Below are 12,163 nucleotides of genomic sequence, written 5' to 3'. Positions count from 1 at the left end.
GAAGTCTGTCTTCTCTTGCATAGTTGACACCATTTTGTTTTAAAAATTCCAAAACAACATAATCTGACCACCCTAATGATGTCTCACTTGTTCAGAAAGTAAAATAAATAATAGAGATAAATGACTTTTTACAGTTACCATCGAACACTGACCTGAGTAGAGTTAAGTATGGTGAAGATGTAAGCGAAAACTTTATGTACAGGCGAGAGGAGACCGAATAGCCACGTGACACCCAGCTGGGGAATCATCACCGCGCATGTTTTGATGCCAAGACTAGGAGTTAGAAAAAAACATTCTTTTACTTTCCTTTGACAATGAAGTTTCATTGTTAGATATGTTGATGCCTTACTGATTAAAGAATGAGAAAGCTAGGCAAATATAGCCCCACAGGAGGGCATGACAATGTCTTCCACTACCTTTTTTAGTTTTATCCTGTGATTCTCACCGTATTTACTGAAAATGGTGGTCTGCCCCTGTTGGCTGCAACAAATTGCTCATATCTCTTATTACTCGTAGGAGTATCAAAATGTTGAGCTAAAATATGGAAAAAAAGGTGACTATTTAGACATGGATGTCGAATAGCCAAAGCAGGGGAGGATCTTTTCCAAGGAAGTTACTGATTCGGTAACAAGCGTGAGATGAAGAGTAATTTACAGGGAATAGAGCCCCTAACCGGGGTACCAAGATTAGGAGCTTCGATCCTCTGCCAATGAGCAAAGGAAATCGCGCACAAAAGTCCCTAAACTGAAAGAACCACGCCAAGTATAGCCTCATGTTAAATTATATAAATTCAATAAATCCTACTCTTCCTGCTCCTATCATATTTTTCATCTTTTTTTGTTTTGTTTTTTTCATGAGTTACTTTTGCGTTGAAGGAAGGGGGAGAATTTTTTTTCATACCATGTGGTAAAAGTTGGAGAATTTATGAAGCTATCTTTTGCCTGTGGGGATATTGTCTCCACAGGTTTTCCCCGCTATTGAAGACCATCATTAGGTTAAAATAAACCAGGATCCCCGCAAACAGCGGCTACGTCCAAAGCTTTTTGTGAGTGAATAGGAAAAAGAAAACGGTAAATATTGTCTTGGGTCATATCAGAAATACTTAGTTCGTTTTCAAGAGCAGAGGAAACTACTCCAGGTATACCAATCACAATCACCAACACTAATCGTTAACTCACGACTTCAATAAAAACCACAAAGGCGACAAATATCCAGATCAGGTCGTTAGTTGAGGAAAGCCAGCAACTAAACTCGAGGAAGTGAAACACAAGAAAGAAACACAAATTGTCAGAAAATAAAATGATACCGATTTCCAACTATATCCAAAAACAAAACAGAGTTAAATGCACCAAATTAAAAGGAGAAGAGCAAGAAGAAACCCTTGAATTTTTTTCCTACCATTTATCACTCGTATATCTTTGTAACCCTTCTTTTCCAGCAGCGATACCAAGTGAAATGGCTACCATGATCACTGGAAGACCTACCCATGAACAAAGGAAGGAAATCACAAGACTTTACTGCATGACAACACTAGATTTGGCGATCCAAAAACGTGGTTACAGTTACCAGTGCATGTTTTAAAATACAAAACTCACCCCATGAGATGACACGATACATGTACATCTTGGTGTTAATGTTGTAAACTTTCACAACGAAGAAGTAGAGATAAATTCCCTCGATCAGCATCCAACAGAAAGCGGCCATCAAGAAATACTGCATCAGAACTGCTATCGTAACACAGGCAGCCTGTGGAAAGGACGAGTTTTCGTATAATTATCAGCGAGCCTCTTTCGACAAGATATTTACGGAGCAAAGAGTAAATTCATTCTATGGATAAAAGGAGAGGCTACTGACTTTATTTTCTGTGGCGTTTATTCCAGCGAGGAAGATAATCTGTCCAGCTCCAAGGGACATAAAAACACTCAGTCGAATTTGAGAGAGAGGTTTACGAACATCTCTGGTAAAATAATATTAAAAAGAAGAAGAATGAATGAGACAAAAGCAACAACACACAGGAAAATATGGCAAAAAATTAACTAAATCTTGACAGCGAAGGAAAGAAGAAAGTCAGTAAATAGCTCCGGAGAGGACAAAAAAAGAAAACATTACGAAGAAAATGTCTAAACCTTAAAAAATTCATAAAAAGTGATATCATAAGTTGTTCAAAAGTTCGTGATGGGGCATGAAATGTAGTTTGAGTTTGTGAATTATCTGACATGACTGTTCTTGTTTGCATGGAGATTGGCATTGCGATCTCTTTTCTCACCAGCCTTATTGAGGGGAGTTAAGAATTTACGTCATTATTAATCACGTGCATTACTTACGTGAGGCAAGAATAAAGTATTAATATTAAAAGTATCCCGATTATTGAAAGGCTCAGTCCCACGTAGGTGGCAACTTTCAGAATTGTTTCGTCCTCCTCGGTGCGCTGTGTCAAGAAAAGAAAAATTAAAGGATAACATTGAGTTAGTTCATTGAGCCCATAAAACTATTAAGTAAGGCAAAAATAACTTTATTACCTTTGTGCTACCGTCGTAGTCCATTAAGACGGCAAAATGCGTCAAATGATTGCAACTGCAAACTGTTTCTTCTGAGTTACTTTTTGATGTAATTACATAACAACCTTCCTCTGAAAAGCTGTCACACATGAATAAAAAAGTAAAGTTAAAAAAAAAATTATTCATTGTTTGGGGAAGAGGTGATGTTTGACAATTTTGCGCCAAGATTTTCTTCTATTGTAGTTATAGCTGCGAGAACATTTCAATCAGACTTCCCCTCTCTAAAAACGACAACATGTTGGCTTCCAGGAAAGTGTTCATCTGCGCAAAAGCATCTGAGAAAGTTCATTCATTCTCCTCCATACTAAATTTAATTTAAGAAGGAATAAATACCATACAATATATAATATATAATAATATATATTGTAGTTTTTTACCTTTTGCTGAGGCCACTCCAAAACATACAGCGCTTCTCTGCCGTCAAGACCTGAAAATAGATTTTATCTTGTCAGAATAAATCAAAACAACGCATAGAAACTAATTTTCATGTTACCTTTAGGTTTCTGAACTGTAGGATGACATTTTCTCGCAATTTCTCTGGCTTGGGGTTCATAGTTACGGCCATTATCCTGAAGTTGCTATACCTATGAAGAAATTGTATTTGAAAATGGACCAGAACCAAGGAAGCAATATTACATATTTTTTGTAGATTCAGGCCAATTTTTCATGAAGGTGGAATGGTCAGAGACAAGCAGGGAGTCTTCCAACCTTAGTTAGGGTTTTTGGAAAGTTTCTCAGTTCAGTTTAGTTGAACTTAGATCTTATGTGTATTCGTGTTATGTGTTTTTTAAGGTAAACGACATGGAGTAATATGAAAATAACGGCACCTTTGGTTGTCTGTTTCACTCTTCATGGCTTGGTCTGTCAGAAGTAGGTCATGCAAATCCTTGTACACACATGTAACCACCATTGATCCTTTAAACCCCAAGGATCAACAAAAAAATGTTATCAAACAACAACAAAAAAAACACACACAAAATTGAAATTTTTATCAGGCTCTGAGGTATGTGACATTTTAGGGAGGGCGAGTGATTAAAGAAGATGGACTATGTAAACTAAGGAAGTGCCTTTACATGAGGCTTTATTTCGACACAGAAATTTCTATTGGAGAAACCAAGGTAATACCAAAAGTAAAGTTACCACAATAGTTAATACGAACCATTTTTCTCAAAAGTTGAAGAAGCGATATCGATTCTTGCTCGCCATTGTTGTTCCTCAAAGTTGAAGCCACTTGCATTCTGGCGATAGGCTTTTTGAATGACCAAAACTGTCGGAAAGAAAAACTACAAATGAAAGCACCTTCGATGAAATTTACAATAGCACACCTACACAAACTTCCATTTTGTGGTGTACAAAAATATTTCATAATCTTATGGGTTGGAAGTGTATTGTATGTATCGTATTTTCCCTTCCACGACTATTCGACGAATTCAACCATTTTACAAAGTTTTGTTTTTTTTTAATGTAAGGCTGATAAAAAAATGAGTAGTACTGCACGGACTAAAATTGTGAAAACTCGATTCGTTCCTCGAACCGTTTCGTTGGAGAACTATAGAGTTCATTAGAGAATTTTGAAGCGTACGGTTAAAAATCTCGCATTTACGTACATCACAGACGATAGGCCAATTTTGAGCTCAGTGTACGGTATGAAGTAAGCGGAAAGCATTTCTAAGATTTGACAATTTTATTTAGTAAAGTGTTACTCACCAATCTAATGTTTAAGAAAAGTTTCAATATACAGATCGAGAAGAAGGGTTTCACAATTTGAAGGATTCCTATTCTCTCTTGCTGATTGTTTAACAAAACGTTAAATTTCCTTCTCCACCGCGAAAAATCAAAGTATCAAACAAATTGGAAAAAAAAAAACACAGATGAATCGATGACATCCAGCAATAACATTCTGATACGTTGGGCTAATAGCTGAGTTCCTACACCATCTAGCCATAGGAAATTAGACAGCTCAGTGGGACAGTCAGCGAGTCAGCAAGTAACAAAGGAATAGACTTTGAAACTAAACAGGACTGAAGGCCGCAAACTCACCAATTTTGGGGGAAACGATCCTTTCTGAAGGCCTCATTCCTCTGAGGTGTCGGTTGCCATAATTAAGAGCAAATTTCTCGACGGCCTCTGCCACCTCAAAGATGGATTTTTTCAGTGTTTTAACCTCCTCTATTCCGGCCTTGTCTTTTGTGACGTTCTTTATTTTTAAGGTGAAATCTTCAAACACAGTAACAGCTTCCTACAATTACGTAAAATATTTCCAGGTCATTGAACAGGCAGTCTCAGATCTACAATTTACACTAATGCCCCAAATGGTGTCCAGGGTATTCATCGGCTGGAGAACTCTTTTAGGGGCCTGGATTATTTTTTAAGCTTCAACATTTTTACTTCATATGGCTCGATGGTGGTTTATCCTTAAAGATCAAATATTAACCTTTTTATCGTTTAAAAACATACCAAAGTTAAAAAGCCTTTAAGTCATATAAAATTAGATACCTGTAGGGAAGTCCTTCTGGTAATATTTATTCCGCCAAATTTTGAAACATACTCCTTTGCCTAAAACTAAAAATATTGTCTCTCACCTTTGTAAACAGAGGAGATCCTGAAAAACGATATGCATAAAAACGGTAAATGACTAGAAAACATACAAGCTGCTCAACTGGTGACAGCGATGGCGATGGCGACGGCGACGGCGACGGAAACGGGTATGACGATGGCGATGGCGAGGGGATGGCGATGGCGATGGTGATGGTGAGGTTGCAAGGGCTACTCTGGATGATAGTGAGGGCGACGAAGGTACTGAAGGTATTGAGGAGTCTTTAAAGAAAAATGTTAATCAAGACCACATCATACACAAAATTACCGTACTATTACACTGCGAGGGCAAAACTGCGGACGGAAAGGGGAGTAAAAAAATGGCCGTCAATAACGTTCAAAACTCTTAAACGCACTCGATTTTTATCAGTAATATAGAAAGCTCTTATTGTTTCCTCAACATTTTATTTGTCGTTGGCACACGTCTTGGCTGATTGTTGCTTAGATAGGGCTGTAGGATGTTTTTCGAAAACTAGACCCCATAATACTGGAGAATGAAATATAATCTGTAGACTTTTCCCTAATAGCTTAAAAAGCTGTAACACTATACTTCAATATCCTGTTCTGCGTTTTCTTGAATAATATTCCACTAATCAAATATCCATTTTGCCTCTTAAGACTTCACTTTACTACGTGTCGTTTCCTCGGAAACAATCTGCATTTTGTCACGTTTTCGAAGCGCATCATCCAACACCACTGAAAAATGAATTCTCCACACAATTCTGGACTTAAAGTTATTCTCTTTTCCTGTTTCAAGACTGAAAGCGTTAAGAACCCAAAGTGTCCCATTTCAACCCACCTAGCCAAAATAAAAACTCTTGCATGCTACGCATGCCTATGTTTATCTTTTCGGTGAGCAGAACATCAAATATATTCCACCTCAGTATTGACTATCTTTTAGACAAGAAAATGTATCTATACCCTCTGGTGATGTATGAGAACTGAGGTAATCCTTACTAACCTCGTTATAGAGTAGTGGTTACTAAGTCGATCGAAATGCCCGCCATATTCGGATTAGATGCACGATGGTCAGTTTATTATGCTCACTGCACATCATGCATTGCATTAAAATTAGCCCTTACAACTTTACAGTTCAAATGATCACACATTAAAATAGAATACAGTAAACTTAAAATTGATTCTCCTATGCGAAGAACAAATAAGTCTGCAAATCTGTTGTATTTGTTTTAGAAAACGATAATTGGCATGGTTCTTAACCGACATGAGTCACAAGCTCTTCACAAAAAGATAACGCTCTTCACATCATCACGCACTATCATCCAACAAAGCAATTGGACTGATAATTCTTTGCAATTGGTATTCACCATCAGATTCGTAACTGTTGTTGTTCGTAAAAGTGATAGTAACAGAACCATCTGCAGCTTTCCCCTGTTTACAAGGTTAAAGTTAGACATATATATCGTGAAAACGTTCATTGGGATTGTTTCAAACATATTTTGATTTACGCAAAGGTAAGTGTAAACTTGATTCTGACTGTCTGAGGGTTTTTATAACTTCTCTCGTGAGTACCACAAACGTTAGCAAATAATGTTTTTATTGCCCTTCAGCGCTCCTAGTGCCTTTGAGTTTACTCAAAATAACATAAAAAAAAATAAAAACAACAATAACAACATATCAACTCACTCTCGGGGATCTCACAAATATAAGCGTCCGGTTTTTTCCCACTTGTACCATTATCACTTCCAAATACGCCCTGTTCGCCATTACGGAACCTCTTGTACATGAAAGCCGCGTTGTGTTTACCGCTTGGCTCCCCTTGTCCCCATTTGGAAATAGTCAGCGGTCTTCCACTCACCCAGGTCCAATTCCTGGCCCTTTTTTTTAAACCAATTCTCCATTTATTTTCATAGTTCGTAGTGTTTCGCCTTTGAATTTCGTCATTAATCAAATTCCATTCTTCTTGGGTTTCAAAGGAAACTAGGTCCCCGCCTAGACTTGAGCAAGTGTCTCTGCTCCAGTACCAGGACTCTCCATCCACCGAAATTATGTACCAAGAGTTTTTAAAAGTTATATTTGGGCATTCTACATGATGATGAAGATGAAAACAAAAATACCAATTATCCTAATGATGATAAATAAAGTGATCATTATAATAGCAATGATAACATAAAAAGATTATAATCACAATCACAACAAAGGAAAAAAACGAATGAGCCAGAAAACGTGACTCATTCACTACTGAATTCTTTTTTTTTTTACATCCTATGTATTTGTCTGATCAGTGTCAATAAATACCATACATCTTTCTTCACTACGGCGTCCGCCACACTTACCTGCTTTTGTGGATTAGTTAACTTAACATCAGCTAAGATTATTTGTGAGTTCATATCATTTTGGTAGTCGAGTTTTTAAATATTAATTAGTTCCTCGTTGAGCTGACACCTCCCCCACTCCGCCCCCTACTCTTCCTCCTCTATCTAATCAGACTTAAAAAAACGTAAAATTAAATGTGAATGTAGGTTCCCACAAATGTGCAACTGGAGATACGCAGTTAACCGTATGCAGTTGCTACGGGCAAAGAGCAAAACTTTAAAGTGCACGCAACAATCTCAAAAGATTACCTGGGTAACGATAATCAATAGGGACATAAAAATTAAAGATAAATTAATTAGGGTTAGCTCATGCAGTTTAGAATTTAAAGAAAGTCTTGCAATTAAAACAGGTTGTTCAAACCCGTGATGCCTCGTCCTTAAAGTGACATTTCCTAGGTCTCCCTGAATTCCTGAGGTTAAGTCTAACCATGACCTAAAAGCTACCAGCGTCCCGACAAGATTTTTCCGATAACCTTTCTCAAAAGAACTGCATTTATTATTTGTTTTTCTCAGAGGGCACGGTAGAGAATCCTGGAATCTTATTTGTACTTAACCCGGTCCGGGTTTTCCTATCTCTGCCCACGGGCACGGTATCGCTTGAGCGAGCCGCCGATTACATCTTTAGCTTTGTTGCTATTTTTCAAGAAATTTATTTCGTTTTGCCGGCTGGACAGTATTTTTAAGCAAATCGTTTTGGAGCAAATCAAGCCGATCGATAACTTATTAATTCTCACTTTCTCTCTCTCAGATAACTTTGTTTCCCTGCAAAAAAAATTGGTTTTGAGATGAATATTGATAGCAAATATGTCATAAGATAGGTTAACGCGCTGCCTTAAAGCCGCTTGTAAATAACCTAAACCTTACTAGAAGTAACTCAGAAAGTTAAAACGTGAGGTATTTCTTCACAGTTGAAATCATTAATGGTAATTTCATTCATTATGTATCTGAATTCTTTCAAAAAATTTTTTCCTTGGAGAACAGTGAGCTAGGTCTTTTTTTACTTCAAATACGCTTTCGGTAAGTCTTTGCAGGTCCGTTCAAATTGGACATTGGTACCGTAAATTTCGCAACAGAAAACAAAGGAATTCAACGAGAAAAAGCTGCTTTAAAATTCCCCTTTTGATGAAAGACCAGAGTTGCAGTCGCGACTGCAGCAAACAAACGAGGGAACTCCCACAACTTCAAAACATAGATTTAAATTTACTTAAAATTACTTTGCAGTTCAGTTTATTTGCCAAACCAGCGCCGTTGTCGTTGTTGATTTGTTTTAAAGGGTGCATACGTTTTTTTGTTACGCGCTCTCTAATTGACAGGTGTCAAATTGTGACAGATACTTGTCAAAAAATGTTTCAAAGTTTGTTTGGAGGCCTCTTAAATTACCTTTTTCATTACCCAAATATAAATATTTCGGTGAGGCCTCTTTTTTATTTACATTTACTCAATCTGTTTCAACTACCATTTCCTAGCTCAAAATTTGTTCAGTTCAAGGAAGGTTTTGCCGCTCTTACAACCCTAACTCATTAGGGCTCATATGGAAAACATTTAGTTAATTTCAAGAGGAAAAAACTGTTATTTATGAGCCAAGGTCGGTCCGTATTGGGAAAAACTGTGTAATTTATCTCCACTACCAGTGCTCAAGACCTTGGGCACAGTATTACTCAATACAGATCTTCCAGCCGGCGAATAACATATTTATCACTGACTTGTACGAGAAACTCACACCCGGACACACAAAAATAAAAGTAATTCGATATGTTATGCTCAAAACAAAAAGCCCACACTCACTTAATTTTTGAAACACGTATTACGGAAAATTTCATGGGCAGTGTGTTCAGCTACTTATGCACGCCTAAAAGTTCATTCATAGCTCACACGTTCAAGTTAGGTGAGCAGAGTATATTCTGTGAACTATGTTTTTCTTTACTTTTAAGAAGCAAGAGCAATTTTCATGACACAAGTGCAAGACTGCTAATGTTTCAGCACATTATATACTTTATGGTTGGAATGTGATCTTACCTCCGGGCATCTCGCAAATGTAGGCATCTCCATTATCATTCCGAGGGATACCATTAAAGAGGCTTCCGTTCATGGATATTTCCGCCCTTTCGTCTTTCCCATTTGGCTCAGAATCTCGCCATTTCGAAATATTCAGCTGTTCTCCACTCTTCCATATACAAACCCCGTCTTTCTTCTCCAAACCAAAGAGCCACGCATTAGTAGTCGAAGTATTCCAAGTACCACGTTTTTGAATCTCATGATTGATAAACTGCCATTCTTCCTCAGTCTCGATGGAGACTAAATAACCTCCCAAGATTGAGCAGACGTCATTGTTAGGAAACCTGTAAATTTTGCTTTTCGAAAATATGTAAGAGGAGTTTTTGAAACAGGTTGGTTGGCACTCTATAAGAAGAAAATAAATAAATAAATAAACGAAAAATGTATACTGAAGATAGCAACACTGACTGAGCGATCGATAAAGTATTTTTTATATCATTAATTTTAATAACAGACGATGGGCATCAAAACCCTCTACATCCCTGAAGCAAATATTAGAATCAGGCCAGATTTTAAAAGTGGATCTTCGGGAGATCAGGGTAATAGCACCGTTATTCTTTGACTTTTTGTTTTGCTTTCCAACTCACGTTTTGAATTGCAATCCAATGTAATTTTAAAAGGAAGTCTATAGCTCATTTATATGATAATTGGTCAGGTATTATCTTTTTTTCCCGTCTATTTAAAGGAACTTGAATATTAAATCGGAATGAAGCTGCCTCACCTGTCCCTGGCAATTTCATCAACAAACGAAGGATGACTGTAGAAGAGAAAATGGACATTTGATTTGATTGTTATCTCAAGAGCAACATTTGAAACAATGAAAAAGTTTATTAGATTTCGAGTAAGACGAGTACTGATGCATTTTATTTGCTACATGCCCTTTAACATCCATTCATGAATTTTATTACCTTCCTAGGGAGCTGACGGAGAAATTATAAAAAAAATGCAGCATCTCCGCAATTCACCAACTAGCTGAACAAAACTTGTCATATGTGGAAACATTTTTAAGGATACGATAGACGCTCAGGAATGTCCTTTGGAAATTTTTTTTAAAACGGGTTATTCGCGCAACCGAACTATAAACGAATGAAAAGGATGTCAAATGTGCTATCCAGAGAAAAAATGTTTCACTTTTCAAGCGAATGAATCGGGTATCAAATCTGAGCGCTCAAATAAAACTTGCATAATTTGAATCTTGAGGGGGGGGGGGGGGGGGGTCTCCAAAATTTTGTGAGGATTTCTGCATGTTCTTGGGAGTTACAAAACTATGGATCAGCAGGCTGCGGAACTTACGGAACCTCCAGAGCCCATATATTTTTTTTAAAGAAGAGCAATGGGTTGAGTATAAAGTTTGCTTTCGGGCATAAAGAAGAATAATTGAGAAGAGAAATATGTTCTAATTAACTATGACGTTCAACTTGACGAGCAGTCAGCAGTCATCTACTCTGAGTTTCAATGAGAAAACAACAATATGAAAGCTCTAAAGGTTTGGGTACCGCGATGTCTGAATAACGCCTCATCCGAACGCTCTACGGAAACCTACTTTGCACTGTACGGAATCTAAAGGGCTTTAGGAATCCAATTTATAAGAGATCTATGTCTGATTAAGAACTAAAATTTTAATGAGGACATCTTTAAATCTGTTTTGTTTTGTTTTGTTTTAATTAACAGTGCTAAATATTCGCCACCTGACATTTTTTCTCTGTTTGGTTTGGCTAAATTTCACAGGACGTTCCAAAATGGATATTAATGTGTCACAAATGGAAAGTCAAGATATAATTAAGGTGGTACTAACCTAGTGAACAACATATACGAATGTGTCATTACGGGTGATTATTATGCAATTATTTTAAATTGTATGGAAATAGAAAAATATTGAGAAAGTAATAATAACGATAATGGTGATAATTAGCTTTATAATTAGACAACAACTCGAGAGGACATATTAGGAGTTTGGTATGTTTCGTTATTAGAGTTCCGTAAGTTTAAATATCGAAATAAATATTTTACAATAAAAAGTCCATTTCGACGGTTTCATAGCTACTGCAGAACAAACAGGAATAACTAGGGTCGTACTCACCCAGCATACAACATATTACCGGGGTTTTGAACATTTTGCCGGATTCACTTTTATTTGATTCACACCGCTTGAGAGTTGCGGATTTGTGGCATCCTCATAAAAAGCCTTTCGTACGAGTTAGATTCTAATGCAAATCATGATCTCTGAACACATGTTCATGGCTTTAGCTTGCACCTGATGTAGAGCATTGTTTTTCTAATACAATTGAAAAGCTTCACGTCATTAAAATACTTTTTGTAGTTCAAGTGCTGCAGAAGAAACAGCTAAAAAATATTTGATGGTAAGAACGATAATTTCTTTATGAGCTCTGTTAAATGAAAGTGGTCCTAGACAAAATTCTGTTTTATCAACGGGCAGCTTAAGCTAGAATGCCACCTGTTCGTTATGCATAAATGGAAATTATTGTTATTTATTCATCTCGCTTATGACACGCTAATTACCTCGTATGCCTTTAAAACAACGGTGGCTAACGGCCAATTTTTAGTTTTCAGCCTACAAAACAACTTTCTCCTAGAAAAGCGTCATGCAGACCATCACTTTTG

General features: G+C 37.0%; 1 protein-coding gene and 1 long non-coding RNA gene across 2 annotated transcripts in view; both read right to left on the bottom strand.

The window, feature by feature from the left end:
- Positions 1-151: 151 nt before the first annotated feature.
- The window catches only part of LOC149052052 (adhesion G protein-coupled receptor L4-like), a 204,298-nt gene continuing 192,286 nt past the window's right edge, over positions 152-12,163 (bottom strand). Inside the window, exon 6 of the mRNA XM_089183382.1 lies at positions 152-273. Within this exon, the coding sequence (XP_089039508.1) occupies positions 193-273 (81 nt within the window). The 3' untranslated portion in view covers positions 152-192. The remainder of the gene's footprint in view (positions 274-12,163) is intronic.
- LOC149052067 (uncharacterized) lies at positions 3,714-5,282 on the bottom strand. Its single transcript, XR_016181598.1, has 3 exons — positions 5,055-5,282; positions 4,599-4,797; positions 3,714-3,825 (listed from the first exon to the last, which is right to left on the bottom strand). It is a non-coding gene; the product is annotated as an uncharacterized LOC149052067 (long non-coding RNA).

This window comes from Pocillopora damicornis, chromosome 1 (assembly GCF_964200805.1).
Source record: "Pocillopora damicornis chromosome 1, jaPocDami1.2, whole genome shotgun sequence".
In the NCBI taxonomy this organism is placed as follows: domain Eukaryota; kingdom Metazoa; phylum Cnidaria; class Anthozoa; order Scleractinia; family Pocilloporidae; genus Pocillopora; species Pocillopora damicornis.
The sequence above is the reverse complement of the archived record's forward strand: the minus strand, read 5'-3'. Positions and strand labels throughout refer to the sequence as shown.